This window comes from Thamnophis elegans, chromosome Z (genome assembly GCF_009769535.1).
Source record: "Thamnophis elegans isolate rThaEle1 chromosome Z, rThaEle1.pri, whole genome shotgun sequence".
Lineage (NCBI taxonomy): Eukaryota > Metazoa > Chordata > Lepidosauria > Squamata > Colubridae > Thamnophis > Thamnophis elegans.
The window spans coordinates 105,439,770-105,459,678 of record NC_045558.1 but is presented as its reverse complement, the minus strand read 5'-3'; the positions used below and the strand labels follow the sequence as shown (position 1 = coordinate 105,459,678).

General features: G+C 39.6%; 1 protein-coding gene across 8 annotated transcripts in view; it reads left to right on the top strand.

Moving 5' to 3' along the window:
• HDAC5 (histone deacetylase 5) overlaps positions 1-18,484 on the top strand; it is a 160,940-nt gene extending 142,456 nt beyond the window's left edge. For all 8 annotated transcript variants that reach the window (XM_032238121.1, XM_032238117.1, XM_032238120.1 and 5 more), the window contains 14 exons: positions 197-362; positions 1,942-2,075; positions 4,459-4,579; positions 4,925-4,974; positions 6,380-6,487; positions 6,589-6,644; positions 7,286-7,373; positions 8,061-8,180; positions 8,956-9,053; positions 9,928-10,046; positions 10,819-10,952; positions 14,999-15,083; positions 16,043-16,196; positions 16,716-18,484. In XM_032238121.1, coding sequence (XP_032094012.1) covers positions 197-362; positions 1,942-2,075; positions 4,459-4,579; positions 4,925-4,974; positions 6,380-6,487; positions 6,589-6,644; positions 7,286-7,373; positions 8,061-8,180; positions 8,956-9,053; positions 9,928-10,046; positions 10,819-10,952; positions 14,999-15,083; positions 16,043-16,196; positions 16,716-16,755 — 1,473 coding nt within the window. In that variant the 3' untranslated portion in view covers positions 16,756-18,484. The remainder of the gene's footprint in view (positions 1-196; positions 363-1,941; positions 2,076-4,458; positions 4,580-4,924; positions 4,975-6,379; positions 6,488-6,588; positions 6,645-7,285; positions 7,374-8,060; positions 8,181-8,955; positions 9,054-9,927; positions 10,047-10,818; positions 10,953-14,998; positions 15,084-16,042; positions 16,197-16,715) is intronic.
• The last annotated feature ends 1,425 nt before the right edge of the window (positions 18,485-19,909 follow it).

The following is a 19,909-nucleotide window of genomic DNA, read 5'->3' as shown; positions in this document are numbered from 1 at the left end:
TATGTACTTGGATGAATCATAAATACATGGACAAGTAAACAAAAAAGCAACTGTCAATAAGCATTAGCTTCCTCATAAATACTATATGTTGGGCTAAATAAGGCAGTTTTTAAAAAGCTGATGAAATACTGAAGTAATCTTTTGATCTGTTTTTCTTTTTGTTTCTCTCTTGCTGCTATTCCTATGAAATGTACAGGTATTCGCTGATGCGCATCAACTAAGATCTCTGCAGCTCTATCAAACTCCCCTGAGCATCAGCACTGTACCCCATCAAGCCCTTAGCCGTACCCAGTCTTCACCTGCTAGCACTAGTCTGAAGAACAGTACACCTGAGCCATTGGTCCATCACCTTTTCACTACAGGTAGGCGAAGAACTTCTTTTCCTGGAGCATGGAAAACAGAGATTATTGTCTTGCTGGGCATGAACAAGCTGCTTAGAAAGTGCATCTCCTACCCTGAAAGTTTCTTTCTCAGATATGCAAGAGATTCTGCAAATGTTCTCCTTTATTATCACATCTAGTCCCTAGTGTCCAGGAACTAAATATTGTCTCTGCATTATTCTTTAATTTAGGACACAACAGGATTTTATCTTGAATCTCAATCAGTTTGGTTCATTGAGAGAAGATTGCCAGTTTGGTAGTTTTAACTGGACTTGTTAAGGCATCTGTCAATCACAAAATTTAAAAACTTAAATAAAATTATATGTTAATCAGCATCAAAAGCATGTAGAAAGAAATACTTCTCTAGCATCTTTCTTAAAGTTGCCAGAATATAGGCCAAATGTAACTCAGAGAGATTTCAAGTTCGGAACAATGCAATGCTCTTTCCGATGCCAGATATGGAAGCTTCTGTGATAAGGGAGGCTTCTGCAAATTTTAATGGCTGGAGAGGTTTATAACTAGAGGGGCAATCCCTCAGACAATTTTAAAAGGCTTTAAAAATAGTGCCATCAGTAAAAGCCAGTGAATACTTGGAAAACACTGCAAATCATGTGATTCCTTCACTTTGCCCAGTTTATTCATTTAGCTAATGCAAATGCTTTTTAGATACTTGATTTAGATATTTGATACTTGATTTTAGATACTTTTAATCCATGCATTATTTTTTTTCAACTTCAGGTCCTTTGTGGTTTGTTGGACAGCCTGTTTGGTATAGTAGTTAAGGTATCAGTGTAAAAACTGAGAGACCATGAGTTCTGATCCTGCTTTAGGCACAAAGCCAGCTGAGTTACCTCGGGCCAGACACATTTTTTCTCAGACTTAGCAAGATTTCAGAAATGGTTTGCCATTGCTGTCTTATCAGAAAAACCTTAGGAGTTAATCCATCCAGTTGCCATATGTTAACACTGATTTAAAAGTACAGGGGGAGGGGAGTAGTTTATTGATTGCTATGTACCATTTGAATAGGCAGGGTTAATGGGGGGAAAAAGATATAATTTAAATTGACATTAAATCTCTCTCCTTATATGTTTTATTATTTTCTCTCTTGTTGCATTTGGCCGCAGTCTTTGAAGACGGTATGGCCAATGTGGGGTCTCAGGATAGATTATGTATGCTAGTGTATAGAATCTGTCTGAGAACCTCATCAAGGTCACAGGGATTCTTAACAAATAAAAATAATGTGGTAGCCACAAACTCCTGCTTTTTTTAGAGAGAATGGTTAATCGCTGTGTTAAAAAAAAAGAGAGAGAAAGAAAAGTCAGGATAGTAGAAGCCATGCTGGCTAGCTGATGCAAAGCAATCATAGGAGTTTGCCATCTACTAAATTGTTGCTTTATAATTCAACACACCCATGATGGCAGTAATTTTGTGACACAATAGTGTCTTTAGCATGCCAGCAGAATCCCAAATATGCTAACTGTCCATAAAAGTCTGGACAGGATTTCGGTTGCCTTTTATTTTTTTCTCCTTCCTTTTGTGCTCCTTTCCCACCTTCTCACAGGTGTTGTTTATGACACGTTCATGCTGAAACACCAATGTACATGTGGAAACACTAATGTTCACCCAGAACATGCTGGGAGGATCCAAAGTATTTGGTCCAGACTACAAGAGACAGGATTGCTAACCAAGTGCGAGGTGAGAAATCTTAGAGTGGAACCTTTCCCCCAGCAGCTAGTAAGACAGCTTCCAAAGCCATGCTGAAAAAATAGCTGCATTTGGGGAAATGATTTTATCAGCAGAGGAAGGCCTATCCTGGAATATCTAAGCTTTCTGGAATCATAAAATATAAGAAATACAAATATAGATGAGCCCACATTATCAGGCACTTGACAGAGTTTGTTCTGTTTCTTGAGTCCTAATAAATTTGCTAAGCTTTAAATTGCTGCAAGAATGTCCAATTTTGCTACCACTTAATTTATTTTTTTGGAAACAAGCCACAGAGAAAAGATGGTTTAAAAAAAAACAAAAGCCTTTCTGAAGGCTTTTGTTATCTTTCTGAAAACAAAAGCCACTCTGATTACAGGTTACTGTACTACAACTCCCAGCAGCCGAAGCCAGTTTGCATGGTTTCGTAAAGTGCTGGAATTTTTGCTTCAGAAACACATTATAAAACCTCAGATTTCCCTATCATAACCTGCAATACTTTGAGACTTCATAGAATCAGGATTTCTTCAGCAAGGTCAAGGTCAGTCCACTCCAGGGAATGTCAACACACTTGATACCTAGCCTGAAAACAAATAGCCAATGTACAAATTGAAAGCTCATATTCCTGCATGAAAAACAGTTCCATATACATCTTTCCTCAGTGCCATTCCATTAATTTTCAAGTACTACAGTTTGTTACATTTTTCATGCAGGAATGTGTATTGACTTTATAAAAGTGTTGACTCCCCCCCCTCCCCATTTGAGATGAAAATGCCCAAGTGGAAGGAAAGGCAAGAAGAAGACATACCTTAGGAAGATGGATAAATTTGGTTATGGAAGTAATGAAACATTGGAAGACCCAAAGGATCAGATTAGGATCAGATTAGGATCAGATTAGGAACAGAACAGCATGGAGAAAATGTAATTGCTAAGAGTCAGTGACTTAATGTCTAGTAATTATTATAACTATCAGACAATAATTGGGGAAACATTTTAAAAAATATGCAATTCCAAACACAGCTACTACTTTGATGTGAATTGACTTTGAACCTTGGTCCATATATATAGTTTTATTGAGGTTTTATTAATTTTAACATTTTTCAGTAATCCTTCTAGCTTCACTCTAAAAAAAGGCAGATAAGGAATTAAAATGTAGGCTCTGTCATACTCTTTGGGAAAAATTTTAAAAAAAGATTTATTCTGAGAAAAAACAATAAGGGGGATAAGAGATTAAACTGATTTTATCAACTGAGAAGATAATTTGCTTTCTAGAGGCATATGCATTTTCTTTCTTGAATTCACCTTGCTTTTGTGGTTAATTCACATATTTCTCTAGGAAACTTAGATTCAGCTACAACTACAAACGTCCCCAATCTGGCCACTTCCCAGATGTGCTGACTTTAATTCCAAGATTTCTCAGCAAACAGAAATTACATGCAACCTGGGGTACTTTGGGAGTCAATGACCATACAGCTTAAAGCTGCTGATATTGGGGAAGGAAGGCTACCTTAGTAGCAAGTGAATGCTTTCCATACCGATTTCAGGGACTGAAATCTGTTGAGAGATGGTAATGAGCTCTAGAGATGAAAATATCTCTGGTAATAAAAGATAAAAAAAAAATCTTTGCCTGAAACTTTGGCTGCTGGCAGTAAAAAAAAAGCTCTATTTTGGCAAATGGACCAGTTATCTGACTTAATGCAAGACAGTACAAATGATCTTACAATTGTTGTAGATAAATATTCCAAGGGTCATGCCATTATCAAAGCACTTGTCAAGGAAGATTTCCTGCAAGTATTTCAGAGAAAGCCTAGTGAGGCACAAAAGGAATTCAATTATAGGGTTGGCAGTGCTTTTGCCTGTATATGTGTGCTATGCCATGGGTTTTACACAAAAAACAAAGCCTGACCAGAATAAAGAGGCAGCCCAAAAAGAAAGCCTTTGTTCTGAAGCCAGAACAAAAAATTCATTTTTCCATAAAATAATTTCATTTTGAACAATATTAAAGTGATACTTGATTTTTGCCTTTGAAGGCAATTACCAAGCTTATGAATTTTGATTGCAATGTTGACATGGGCCTTAAGCCATTCATGAATGCTCTGGAAGGTGAAGTTGAAGATTTGTCCACCATTCATCTGAAATGAACTATTGGAAAGGCTGGAATGGAGAAAAGCTTAATAGTTAAACCAAATTTAGATATTTAGCTTGAAAATAATATAAAATGAATAAACCTTACTACCAAAGCATAGACACAAGTATAAAACATCTGTGTTTTATAGGAGAATCTAGTATTAGACTGAATTCTTGTTAAAAATCCTTTCAAAGTTCATATTTCAACTTTTCTGTCTAATGTCTTCACCTATTTTTTATTACTTAGAGAATCCGAGGTCGAAAGGCAACATTGGATGAAATCCAAGCTGTCCATTCGGAACATCACACATTACTATATGGAACAAGCCCCTTGAACAGGCAAAAACTTGACAACAAGAAATTACTAGGTAATTTAATATAATGTCTGATAAAGTCTGTCTTTTCAAACTTCTGTATCAGATAGGAAAACTTTTGGTGGCAAGGGACTGTATTTTCCAGCAGTGGGAGATGGGATGAGTGAAGCAGTGAATGGGAAGAGTCCCAATTTTAAGGGGAAGTTATATAGAAGTTAAGGGAAAGGGCTCTTTGATCTATGATCTAAAGAAGTAATGGAATGTAAAGTTGCCCAGTTGAATCCTGTATTTATAAAGATTATGAAAAATGTGAGGGAAAGGAATTAATCTTATATAGAATGTAACTGGTATATATGTGGCATTTATACCCCCTTTTCTCTTCTTTGTTTCTCCTCTAAGGTCCCCTTAGTCAGAAGATGTATGCTGTCCTCCCGTGTGGTGGAATCGGGGTGAGTGAAATATGGTTGCCAGGAAGATCATATGGCAGGAAATGAAAGCCTCCCATATTCCAGCTTAAAAGTTTAATTTCTGCTATACAATTTATTTAATTTCTGGGAATAAGGGTTCACGTCAGTAGCAAGAGATGTAGTTTTCATCTGTGATGGGGCATGACCCTCCTCGAAAGCCTGTAGAGCTGCAATATGAAACCTGGAGGACAAAAGATTGAGTTTGATATAAGATGGTTCTCTATATAATATTTTAATTGCATCTTCTTGATCTTTTCATGTGTCCTTGAATTGTACTGAAATGGCTTTAAAAATCATTCCTTTTGGGTTTGTTGTTTCTTATCTTCCTCCTACATGCTATTGAATACTCACAAGAATCCTATAAAGCAATTATCTATTGCCTGCAAGCAATAAAGTTATGAATGAGGCCTCAGCTGCATCTCTCATTTCTTTCTATTATTTTTTTAAATGGAATATATATCCTGCCTTTTTATCCATGCAGCACTCAAAACAGCTCAAATACAAATTATAAAATATGAAAATTAAAATGGTAAAACTAGAGTAAACATCAATATTATTAAATCAATTTTATTAACAAGTTGCGGCAGTGTGATGGCTCAGCAGTTAAAATGTTGGGCTTGTCAGCCATGCAAAGGAGTAGGCTCTCATCCTCACCCCATCTCATGCCCACCTAAAGTTTGATAACATGCAAATACGAGTAGATAAATGGGTACCATTTATCTACTTGCATTTGTGACATCCTGCTGGCGACTGCAGAAATGTCTTCGGACAGCGCTGGCTCAACGAACTTGAAATGAAGAAGAGCACTGCCCCATACGGTTGGCAAGAACTAATGGAGTAAAATCCACAGGGACTCCTGATGGAAAGGGGGCATCTTTGTCACTTTCCTGAATCCTGTGTGCACTCCATTGTACTCGTAGTAGTTTTATTTTTATTTTATTTTGTTTACAAAATTATAGGCTTCCCTTCTTACCTCAAGGTAATTCTGGATGGCTTGTTTGCATAGGAAGAAAAGCCCACAAAAGACAGTCTGCACACAAATCTTCTCATTACAGCATCATCCCTATTACCTGTCAAATAGCAAGTGGTTACTTCCCTCATCTCCTATAGCCTTTCCTAGATAGGACAAAATCTACTGCATTTTGAATGTGAAGTAGTGGTTAAACTGTTGGCCTAGAAATGAGGAAATCCCAGTTCTGTGATTTAGCTACAGAAGGAGGACTCAATCACTCTTCTGACCCCACCTTGCAGGGTTATTGGGGGGGGGGATAGAAGGAACAACTATTGTGTATGAATTTCTAAGCTAAAAGCAGTATGGCAATCAAAGAAGGAAATAATCAGGCCAGCTTTTGAAACTTCTGTGACCTATAATAAACTTTCATGGCAGGTTGACAGTGACACAGTGTGGAATGAGATGCATTCATCCAGTGCAGTCCGCATGGCTGTTGGCTGTTTGCTGGAGCTGGCCTTTAAAGTTGCATCAGGGGAACTTAAGGTAAATTATTCTTTGAATCCATTGACAGAAAGTGCATTAAAAGTGATTGTGCTAATCATAATGAACACATTATTAAAGATACATGACTTTTTCATCCTTAGAATGGATATGCTGTCATCCGACCACCAGGTCACCATGCAGAAGAGTCTACTGCCATGTAAGTATATAATATAAAATGAGGGGGAAATATCTACATTTAACTACTGCAAAATTTTAAAATATTACATTTTCTAAAGTGAATTCTTTTGGGAAAGTGGAATAAGTAAAGATGGATTTTCAAAAAACATATTTACGTGCCTTCTCAAATGAAATTCCATCTCTTTTTTTCTTGACTAATACTGCATATTTGATCTGAATGAAAAACATTTACTTACTTTACTTAAGACATCCATACCCCCAAATATGTTTGGAAATGGACGTATAAAAGGTGATAAGATTATTCTTTTTCACAGCATTCTGTGGTGCCTGTTACTATAAGTAGCATTTTTTAAAAGGTCAAATAAGAACAGAGGCTGCATGGCACCAAAGTGAAGTATCATTGTTTCTTTCATTTAGTGGCAGGAGCATTCCAGGATTTTAGGCAAGGCTTTATCCTAGTATTATTTGGAGAGGTGAGATACAGAATCTAGTACCTGCTAGAATCATTTAGACATGCTCTACCAATGAACATATCCTTCATGAAATCTGGCTATCTGCTGTAATGGAGAATGTTGGGTTTAGGGAGGGTCCTATTCTGGTAAAGTATATGCTTATCTAGCCTGGTCCAATAATGCCCTTTTTCCTTTTCCTTTTGTTTAGGGGCTTTTGCTTCTTCAACTCTGTTGCCATTGCTGCTAAGCTTCTACAACAAAAGCTTGCCATCAGTAAAATCCTCATTGTGGATTGGGTAAGGTGTTTTTCCCCACCCTTTTCTACTCCAGTGGTCACTTACTCTCTTAGAAAGAAGCAAAGACCTTTAACCTAACTGCCATGCCAAAAAAGATAACTGCCTCAGTAAAAATTTCTTCCACATTTGAAAAGAAGAAATAGATCCAGAATGCTTGCTTGTTTTTCAAAGTCCACTGTCTGATATTCAAAATCTTGATCTCTTGAGTATGAAATTCTCAAGAGTCACAGAAAATGAAATAAAATATTAGAACAGAGAGCATTTCACTCAGTTTGTCATCAGCAGCACCATCTTTAACAGAACAGTAAGATTTGTCTTTGGGCTCTTTGTCCTACCTCATGGATTTCTTCTGAAGCTTTTCCTACATCAATCTTTAACGTTCTCCTTGGACATTATCTCTACCCTAACTTGGGCCTTGTCTAGGTAAGGTAGCATATCAGCAACTCTTTCAGATGCTCAGGTTCATCATACTGTTATTTTAAGAGCTGAGATGTCATAGAACCTAATACGTAGCACACTTCTTCGGGAACATGTGAAAATATTAATCTCCCATGAAATTTTGGCATTCATGTCTGAACTTTGGCAAATTATGTGAAAACACCAACATCTCATAAGATTTGATGGTTTTATGAGCTTACAAAGGTGCATTCATGATTCTTCTACTTAAGTTCTACTTCGTGTTGATAGGATATCCATCATGGCAATGGGACCCAGCAGGCATTCTACAGTGACCCCAGTGTTTTGTACATTTCCCTCCATCGTTATGATAATGGAAATTTCTTCCCAGGGAGTGGAGCTCCTGAAGAGGTATGTGTATTCCTTTATTTTTTTTATCTGATTTGTAGAGCAAGAGATGCTAAAGGTGGAACCAGCTTGGAATTTGTAGGTTAAAAAACTAAAATATTTTAATCCCAAAATTTTTCAGGAATATGAAACAAAACACCTTGAATTGGGTTCTGATATTTAAAGATTATGTATCAAAAACCCTGCTACATTTAAGAAAACTACATACAAAGTGTAATTTGGGAAAGTTTATGTACAAAAATATGTGGATTTGAATAAGTTGTGAGTGAACTGCAAACTTTTTTTAAATATTCTTATATTTATTATTTGTGTAAATAACTCAGAGTGTGAACATACCAAATACTACTTTCTCCTAATTTTTGCACACCAACAATCCTTGTGAGGTCAGTTAGGCTGAGAGAATGCAACCAGCCCACATCATCTAACCAACCTCCATACCTAAGGCAGGACTCAGTTTCCTGGTTTCTAGCTTAATGCCTTATCCACTAGACAGTTTTTAAAAATAGTTTATCTAAAATATGCCATAACTGTTTGATAATTAAATGCTTGTAAAGTTTACCCAAGACAAATTTATACCCATCTGCCCACCCTTTGCCATCCTTGGAGATTAATCAGCAATTCTCCTATTCATTGTTACTCACTTGAATCTGGTAACACATGGCTCCACTCAGTGAGATTTATGCTTACATATCTTTCCCCCCCACATCTTGGCAGCTCTCAGCATGGTAAACCCTATGGCTGAGGGCTTTTGTTAACCACCATGCTTTTTTTCTTCCAGGTTGGTGGTGGGATGGGTGTAGGTTACAATGTAAACATTGCCTGGACTGGTGGAGTGGATCCCCCTATTGGCGATGTGGAATATCTAACAGCCTTCAGGTAGGTTTGCTATCCACAGTACATAAGAATGTGTAAAGCTTGGTGGCCCAACAAAGAATGTTTTGGTAAGCCCAGAACATTCTGTTTTTCTCCTGGAATGTGCCAGCAAAGTAAAGTTTACATGACAACAGTAGTGTCATAATACTGTCAAATGTATTTCTTCCTCTTTTGCTTTGTGCAAAATTCTAGAAGGCAAAAATTTCTTAGGTACTTAACAACTGGGATAGTCCAAGACTTTTCCTAATGAGATCAAAATAAGATGGCTGTCCTTCTCACTTCAACTCTGACAATGGGATAGTTTTTTTCATTATGTTGCTACATTAGAACAACTAAGACACGCTGCTCCAGTTTTCTCTGTCTATGTTCTGTTGCCACTTTTTAGCATTTGTTGCTTGAGGTGACTACCTCTGCCTATTGCTATTGCAGGTCTCATAAAGACTTTTGTGGAACATTGGTTTATTCATGTTATGCTCATGTTATGCTATAAAATTCAGGGACACAAGATTTGCTTGTTGGTTTTGCTTTAGCAGACTAAAACAGTTCCCACTTTAACAATTGTTAAGTACAGTTAGGCGAAACCTTCTAATAGCCCAGGATTGCTATTCATCTCTGATTTCTAGCATTCCAAGGCCAAAAGCCAGGCTGATAATGCACTGTGTAAGTTAAAATTATGAATAATGCCAAGTTGAGGAAGGCTTGCCTACAAATATATGGCCAGTTTAATTAAGTGCATTGGAGAAAGTTACAAAGACTCAGATAGGAAAGCTGAAATAGCTGGAATTTCCCTAATCTGTACATTACAATTAATCCAGAGTTAATGCTGTCCTGCCTCCCATTCCTAAGAGACATCTGAGAGCTGTTTTGTGTCCTCCAGGACTGTGGTGATGCCTATAGCCCAGGAGTTTTCTCCAGATATGGTCCTTGTTTCTGCTGGCTTCGATGCTGTTGAGGGACACTTATCCCCGTTGGGTGGATATTCTGTCACAGCCAAATGTGAGTGTGAGGAACGGGGTGGGGGGCAAGGTCCCTTTATAAATTTAGTTTATAAATAGATAAACCTATTCACAGACTAGTTGGGAAAGGTATGAATAGATTTCCCAGTTAAGTTCCTCTATGGAGCTAAAGTAAGATTCCAGTGTCTCCATAGGTTTCCTAATCTTAGCAAAAGACATTTGTCAGGTTAGAATTTCAAAACCAGTATGAATATAGAAGGATGTCTTATTGACAATAATTCAGCTATTTACCTCTTATAAGTCATAGCTTTTCTCACATGCCTTTCTCAGCCTTATTAATTGCAGTGCCAAGAAAAGCTTGTATGCTGTGTTACTGAGCTATAATAATAATAATTTTTTATTATCGGTGCATAACATATGTAAATGAGATTGGTTTTTTAAAATAATAATAATAATAAATTCTTTAGTCTCTCCATGTGTTTAAATGATGCCACGATAATAAGAGCTTCAGCTCTTTTTATCTTATGATTTTTCCATGGAGATCATTTTTCTCCACTTCCTTGATCTTTTGAAGTGTGTTTCTCATACAAGCATTATTAAAAACCCAGGGCACAGACAGTCCTGGGTAGTGGTTTAAAGACTCTTTAAGCCTTCTTTCAGGTTCCAAGTAGCTTGATAAATGTCTTCATAAATATTGAAGATACTGTTTTTCATCACAATAGACATCCATGACTTTCTTCAATTTCTAGCCAAGAGCAATGTAAAAACTAACACAGAAATCACTAATTCGTATTTCCTTCTTGATCATGTAGGTTTTGGGCATCTGACCAAACAACTGATGGATCTAGCAGATGGGCGTGTTGTCCTAGCTTTAGAAGGTGGTCATGATCTGACTGCCATCTGTGATGCCTCTGAAGCCTGTGTCTCTGCCTTGCTTGGCATTGAGGTGAGTACAAGTAACAGAGGAGGGTGCTGGAAAAGTTTCAGTCAGGCTTGGAATGGAAACATCGAAAGATATTTGTGCATCTGTACTCCACTTTATTATTTTTACAAATAACTCAAAGTGGTTAGCATATCCAATGCATCTTTCTATTTAAAGCAGAGGTAGCTTAATATTATTCTAGGAAATAGTAATTTAAAAGTATTAAAGTCAAGACAAAAATTAATTGTTCAAGCATTGCAAAAGGCATCATCTTTACAAATATTCTGAACACAGTGGGTATAGGTCCCACGTGCTAGTAAGCAAATCTCTAATAAGATCTTAAAAAGGATTATCCTTTAGGAAAGAACATGTCTTTAAGAAGAAGGCGTTCACTTAATTGATTCATGACATTTAATGGTGTCTGCACAAGGATCCTGAAATTGACAAAATATCTATTTTTGTATTTAGGAAATGGATCAATGTAAGAAGTCCTCTAATAATCAGGGTTAGAGAAAAAAGCAAATGAGTCATGAAAATGGATAGAAGGGAAAATACAGATCTCTTTTAGATATACGTGCAGAGTTTATGAGATATAAACATAAAAATATCACATTTCTAGAAGTGTATGGGGAGAAATAGAGACATTAAAGCAAAATAAATAATTTGTTTTCTTATAATATCTAATATCCTCTAATAGTTCCAATTTTTTCATTTATAAAAAGATTTCTTAAGGCACTTTTTGATTCTGTATCCAGGACCAAATCCAGAAACCTCATGAAGCAGTTATAGGCTACTTCACTTAATTCAGATGCAACATGCAAGGGTTCTCTCAAAACCAGTTACAATTCAAAAGGGGATAAAAGAGGGATACATTTCAGTACCCCTGCTTATCAGCTTCTATAACAATGGCATATTCAAATGATCCAAATTTCCATCCTTCTAAACTGTGGGAACATTTCCCTGCAGACAGCCAGTTGTGGTTATTCCCAAAACACCAATAGACTCAAAAGAGCTCTGAGAATTTTCATCCATATTTTGCGGTAATGAAAATCTGAAAATAGTCTGTCAGAAAACCAAGATGATGGGAAGATGATGGAACGTTAACAGCCACAAAATAGAACAAGTGACTAGCTTTAAGTATTTAGGAGTAATCATGCATGCCACTGGCTTGAGGAGAGCCCACTGCAAATGTGATACTGCTACTGGACAAAGGTATGCCAATGCCATCCTTAAATTGTTGCGATCCAAGGGAATATTATTCGGATTATCTGGATTCCTTTCAGGCCTGGTTACAGCACAGAAACTGCTTTGGTCGCGCTGATCGATGATCTCTGGCGAGCCAGGGATAGGGGTCATTCCTCTATCTTAGTGCTCCTTGACCTCTCAGTGGCCTTCAATACCATTGACCATGGTATCTTTCTGCGACGGTTGCGGGAGGTGGGAGTGGGAGGCACCGTTCTTCAGTGGTTCTCCTCCCACCTCTCGGACAGGTCGCAGTCGGTGTTGGTCGGAGGGCAGAGGTCGACCCCTAGGCCCCTAAATTATGGGGTGCTGCAGGGTTTGGTCCTGTCCCCCCTCCTATTTAACATCTACATGAAGCTGCTGGGTGAGATCATACGCTGCCACGGGATTAAATACCATCAATATGTGGACGATACACAATTGTATCTGTCCGCCCTGTGCCAACTCAGTGAAGTGGTAGAAGTGATGTGCCAGTGCCTGGAGGCTGTCAGGGTTTGGATGGGAACGAACAAGCTTGCACTCAATCCCGACAAGACTGAATGGCTATTGATGCTCCCTCCCAAGGATGGTCCAGCAATTCCATCTCTTAGCCTGGGGGGTGAAATTGCACGCCCCTCAGAGAGAGATCGCAATTTGGGAATCCTCCTGGATCCGCAGCTGACATTAGAACATCACTTGTCGGCTGCGACCAGGGGGGCCTTTGCCCAGGTTCGCCTGGTGCACCAATTGCGACCCTATCTGGACCGGGAGGCCCTTCGGATGTCACTCACGCCCTCATCACCTCAAGACTGGATTACTGTAATGCGCTCTACATGGAGCTGCCCTTGAAGAGTGTTCGAAGACTCCAGTTAGTCCAGAATGCAGCCACGCGAGCGATTGTGGGTGCACCTAGGTACACTCACGTTACACCTATCTTCCACAAGCTGCAGTGGCTTCCCATTGGTCTCCGGACACGCTTCAAGGTACTAGTCATTACTTTTAAAGCCCTACATGGCATCGGACCTGGCTACCTGAGAGACCGCCTCCGGCCAATTACCTCCCAGAGACCTATTAGATCGCACAGACTAGGCCTCCTCCGGATTCCATCTGCCAGTCAATGTCAGCTGGCGACTCCCCGGGGGAGGGCCTTCTCTGTAGCTGCGCCGGCCCTCTGGAACGATCTCCCCATTACACCTATCTTCCACAAGCTGCAGTGGCTTCCCATTGGTCTCCGGACACGCTTCAAGGTACTAGTCATTACTTTTAAAGCCCTACATGGCATCGGACCTGGCTACCTGAGAGACCGCCTCCTGCCAATTACCTCCCAGAGACCTATTAGATCGCACAGACTAGGCCTCCTCCGGATTCCATCTGCCAGTCAATGTCAGCTGGCGACTCCCCGGGGGAGAGCCTTCTCTGTAGCTGCTCCGGCCCTCTGGAACGATCTCCCCGTTACACCTATCTTCCACAAGCTGCAGTGGCTTCCCATTGGTCTCCGGACACCCTTCAAAGTGCTAGTTGTTACTTTTAAAGCCATACATGGCATCGGACCTGGCTACCTGAGAGACCGCCTCCTGCCAATTACCTCCCAGAGACCTATTAGATCGCACAGACTAGGCCTCCTCCGGAGTCCATCTGCCAGTCAATGTCAGCTGGCGACTCCCCGGGGGAGGGCCTTCTCTGTAGCTGCTCCGGCCCTCTGGAACGATCTCCCCATTACACCTATCTTCCACAAGCTGCAGTGGCTTCCCATTGGTCTCCGGACACCCTTCAAAGTGCTAGTTGTTACTTTTAAAGCCCTACATGGCATCAGACCTGGCTACCTGAGAGACCACCTCCTGCCAATTACCTCCCAGAGACCTATTAGATCGCACAGACTAGGCTTCCTCCGGATTCCATCTGCCAGTCAATGTCAGCTGGCGACTCCCTGGGGGAGGGCCTTCTCTGTAGCTGCTCCGGCCCTCTGGAACGATCTCCCCGTTACACCTATCTTCCACAAGCTGCAGTGGCTTCCCATTGGTCTCCGGACACGCTTCAAAGTGCTAGTTGTTACTTTTAAAGCCCTACATGGCATCGGACCTGGCTACCTGAGAGACCGCCTCCTGCCAATTACCTCCCAGAGACCTATTAGATCGCACAGACTAGGCCTCCTCCGGATTCCATCTGCCAGTCAATGTCAGCTGGCGACTCCCCGGGGGAGGGCCTTCTCTGTAGCTGCTCCGGCCCTCTGGAACGATCTCCCCGTTACATCTATCTTCCACAAGCTTCCCATTGGTCTCCGGACACACTTCAAGGTACTAGTCATTACTTTTAAAGCCCTAAATGGCATCGGACCTGGCTACCTGAGAGACCGCCTCCTGCCAATTACCTCCCAGAGACCTATTAGATCGCACAGACTAGGCCTCCTCCGGAGTCCATCTGCCAGTCAATGTCAGCTGGCAACTCCCCGGGGGGAGGGCCTTCTCTGTAGCTGCTCCGGCCCTCTGGAACGATCTCCCCGTTACACCTATCTTCCACAAGCTGCAGTGGTTTCCCATTGGTCTCCGGACACGCTTCAAGGTACTAGTCATTACTTTTAAAGCCCTACATGGCATCGGACACGGTATATTTAAACAAATAAAAAACAAATGTCAATCACACCTAAATAGAAACAAAATTCATAAATTCACAATATTAAATGGATGGAATGGTATATGAAGGCTTTTTGGGAAATTGACACCATTTCCCCAATTATTTTCACATGCACTTTTTTTCTTGAGCTCCCATTTATTTAAACTATTTATTTTTTCTTATGATTTCTATCCAGATTAGAAATCAAAAAAACTAAACTCGAGTTTCCTTTGTTTCAGTTGGAACAGTTGGATCAAGCTCTGTTGCAACAAAAACCCAATTCAAATGCCATAGCTACATTGGAGAATGTCATTGAAATCCAGAGTAAGTTTTTGGGGCATGCTCTTGGCTTCATGTTCTATTTTATTATGGAAAAAGGAGATTTGTTTAAAAAAAGCTTGCACTGGAGATGTATTCTTCATTCAGGTTAGGGTTATAGCTGTGTAATATAAAACAGCACTTATTCATCTTTGTAACTTTAGGGAACATGGATTTCAATTCCCAGATTTCCCCAGTCAGCATATTGGTATGAAGAACAGGGGTTGGCAACATGCTTGTAAGTGACAGGTTGCCCTTTATATTCAACATGGCATCCGCAATATTCTCAACTAATCTAAAATTAATGTGGCAAAAGAATTGTTAGCGATATAAAATAAAAACCTTAAACATTTCAACATATGTGGGGTTGGGGGCTGGGATGCTACCATCTAATTCAGAGCCATAACATTTAGGGTTTAAACATGGCTTATTAACCTCCCAGTTCAATTCCCTAGAAACAACAGCTACAGTAGCCCAAACAAATGGCCTTCCAGCATCTGCTTAAAATACAAGAGACGTCCACTATATTTTGAAGCAGTAATTTAGATGTTTCTCTGAATTTTAGCACAAATGATCTTTTTTGCAACCATCCCATTGTCCTAGTCCTGCTTTGTGGCTCATCAGATTTGTTTTGCTACTTTCTCAGCAGTCTTTAGATGCTAGAAGAGAACATGCCTGATATTTCTCATCTCTAAGCTACACTTAACTGCCTAGTTCTAACTTTATAGTTCTACTCAAGATTTTTTAGGGATAATAGCCATTTATTTAATTAATCTCCTTAATCATGACCCTAGCAAGTTGTTGATTATAGGCATGATTATAGAAAGAAGTGTGCCAATAAAGATCCCAGAGGTGTTTATTTCATTGATAGTGTGATGGGTTTGGAAATGGTAGACAGGTAGACAAGGCAGGAATTCAACCAAGTACTAGAATTTCTAAACTAATGCTTGGCAATTGTATCACAGGCAAACATTGGAATTCATTGAAAAGTTCTGCAACAATGGTTGGCTGTTCATTGCTGGAGGCCCAAAAGGGAGAAGCAGAAGAAGCAGAGACTGTCAGTGCAATGGCATCACTGTCAGTGGACACAGAGCAGGGAAAAGCAGACTGTGATGTCAGGTAGGTTCATTTTGGGAGATGGCAAGGGTCTGTTTGTGAGGGTTGTTTTTTTTAGGTCTAATCTGCCTGATCAGGTTGCCCCAGCAGCACCATGTGTACCATTGTTTCTGGTGGGCAGGAATCACTTAGACACCCCCAGATCCAGTAGGAAGAGGTGCACTGCCTGTCTTTTCTTGATTTGCATCAACCAATGTTGCTCAGATTGAGAAACATTGTCTTAGTCTCTATGTTGATGTGTCAGTCCTTTAATTTGTCAGAAATTACAGCGAGTACACCAATGGTCAAAGCCCATTTGGAAAGTTCTAGGTTGGGTGTAACTGTCATTAGACCTCATTTCCACCCAGAACAAAGTCTTTGAATTGAACTAATGATTCAAAATAGTAGTAGCTCCTACTACTATCAGAAGAGCCTTTGAAAATTATTTCATCAACAGCACAACCAACAGCTGTCTTAACTTCCATAACAGTGAGAGACTATTAATCATTATATTTTGCCTTCTTTCCTTTCTTCTTCCTGCAGATCGGTAGAAGAGCCAATGGAGGCTGAACCAGTGTTGTGAAGTGCCAAGACTTCAATTTCTGTAGCTGTCACTCTGTGGGTTTAATTGGTCATTTGTGAGTTCGTTAAAACAACAACAAAATTATTATTTTTTATCTATTAAAAAGAAAAAAAGGAAAAAAAAAGAGTTGCACTGGACAAAATGAGCCTCTGTGTGTGTGCGTGATCGCGTCAGTCTCCAAGCATTTGTTCTCACCAGCATCACCATTTTGTCCTGACTCTTTGGAGATTTGTGAAGGAACTTGGTGAGGGGGCTTTCACGTGGACATCTCCATTATTCCTTTTTCAGATATCATTCCCTCCCCACTCCTCCCTTCATTGGACACTAAACCTGTTTTCTGTCTCTTTGTCTCTTATACCTACAGTTAGTAAGAGGTGTCAAAGAAGTATAAACTTTTCCTCAAAATCATTTTTTCCAAAGTTCAGGTGGATCCTAATTCAGAATTAATCAAAATCTTGAATCTGGATGCCCATTTTGAGCAAGGAATTGTTGGATTTAATGATCTTTATTGGTCATCTTCAACTCTTGTAATTCAGTTTCATCTCCTCTTTCCTCTTCCATATTCATATATATAATTTTCCCTCCATTTGTTTGGAATGAAAGAGAAATGGATTGCAGTCTGAACAAAGGGACCCACAGCTGCCTCTTGCATTTTAGAGTCTAGAACAGGAGAATTTTCCTATGCAGCACAGAGCCCCAGAGGTTCTACTGTCCTAGGCAGGCCATCCATATTACCGGTTTGCATTGAACGAGACTTGCCCACTTCACCTCTTCCTAAATCTGATCCTGAAACAGCATTCCTTTCTCCTGGTTATTTGCAAATGAGTTGGGGTTGAAAATCCTCCCATCCTCCCCCCCCCCAAGCCCTGAATTTTCAAAATGCCTTTTCCCCTGATTTTGCAATTTTTAATGTTTTCATTCTCTTTCCTACCCCCAAAATAGATTCATGGATATTTGGATTTAATGCTACCTTTGTTGCCTAGTCATCTCAGCTCTAAGCTGTTTCTCAATTTGTATAGTTCTGGTTTAAGCTCTAGAAAAAGCTCCCACGGTGGGGAGAAAGGGGAAAAAGTGTGCCTTTAAGTCATTTTTGTTAATGCCTTAATTTCTCTGTAAGTTCATTTTTTCACCATCCCTCCTCAGTCCTATCCCTTTTTGATTTGCCATCTAATTAACAATTATCCTACATAAAGACAGAAAGGAATCACATATATATCCCCAGCCTCAATGCATGTTTTGGCCCTGATCCTGCACCAGGCGTGTTCAAAGAAACCATGAATATCTCACCAGCCTGTGGATCATTGTGGATGAGCATTAATTCACTTCCAACACAGCGCAGTTCTGTGTGACTGCATCATCACTCAGCTGTGCTTTGATTTGCACATCTGAATTATGTGTCCTGTTTATGCCTGCAGTTCTCAATCTGTCAAGCGATATATGCGATATATGCGTGCAAGCCTATTTACAAGGATGGACCTCCTTAGTTGGATCACTCTGTGTGTCATAAAATCCTTTTTGTAACAAAAGTTTTGCATATGGTGGACTGTTTCATGACCAATGCTTTGACATTCTCTTTTTTCGCTATTTTTCTTCCTCCTCCACTCTGTCATTGTTTGAAAGACTCCTTGTCATTTATTGTAAATAATTTGATTTCTTGTATCACTTGTACAAACTCTGTTTTGATGAAAGTTTGTCCATTCATAAAGAAAAAAACAAAGAAAAAGAAAAAGGAGAGAATTCTTTGCTGTTACTTCACCAGCCAAAAAGGGGGGGGGGGAATAGAAACAGAGCAATTTTAGCTTTTAAAAGAAATGGATATAAAGAAAAAAAGGTATATAATTTTATTACAGATGTATTATTTAATAGTATTTTTTTAACGCGTACCAACTCTCCTTTCCTTTGGAAAGCTGATAGCAGGGATAATGAAACAAAGGAAAAGATGGGGCTTGATACTGTTTTCACTAACCAGGGCTGTGGGATTTCTAAGCTGTGTCTGGGAGGGGGAGGCACTCGGGAGGGGGTAATTGTGTAGAATGTAAGGCTGTGACATTTTTAGCTGCACGTATGGAAACCTTGCCAGGGTCTATTTTAAGGATTCCTGCATTTGTTCAGGTTTAGTCCTCCCAAATGTTCCATTATGTGCATGTGTGAGTGATACTTCTTTCCAGATTTTCCTATAATTATTCTTATAGTCATGATGAGTAGAATGTCGTGTCTTGACAGTGCTATGTTCTGTTTTCTTTCCTGTTTTTCCTCCTGTGGCAATGAAGACCACTGTTTCAAGAGCATCAATTGCCAACCATTAACAGTGCATGCCTGAAGATAGCTTCTTTTCATCACATTAGTCAAAAGCTTTCTGCTTGGAGAGAGATATAAGGAGGGTTGGAGACTTCCCACATCAACTTGGTAATGCACACTTTGTCCCACCAAGATCTACTTGTGGCAGACTGAGCACTGCTAGGTACTGTAATGTACTATTCCCTCATACTATGTTTTGGATATTTAAAATTATCATGATCAAACTGGACCATTCAATACAGAAGGCATCAGTGATCCTTATCATTTAGCTCTTACCATTTCTGAATTTCATTACTTTTTTTTTAAGCCAATATATACAAGTGTATATTTGGAAGTGAGGAATAGTAAGGAAAACCAAGTTTCATGGGAAATGAGAAGCAGTAAATTATATATTTGCTGGGAAAGGTATCTGGGTGATGTAAAACACCAGTACCACCGATAGTGTTAATTACAGAAGCCTTTTGGATATTCTTCAAATGTGTTGGACTTCAGTTTTTATCTTCTATAGACCAGAGGGGACATCAGGCTCGGAATGGGCTACATGTCATCATTCTCAGATTACACCAAATTTTACACCAAATAGAAAAGCAGCAAAATAAATGTGGTTGCTAATGATAGAAACCAGGAGACTTGAGTAGGACACACCACAACTCTTCCATCCCTCCATATCATCTCTGTAACTCAGTAGCATGCATTGTGCAGCCTTCTGCTTACATTAACACAACTAAAGCAAGTGCCTTTGCCATTCACACTGCAACTCAGTTCACACATCGTAGTAAGTTGTACTCCGGTGTATTTGGTTTTGGTTGAATGCAGTGTATGAAGATGACATTGTGGTTTGTAAGATGTGATTCAT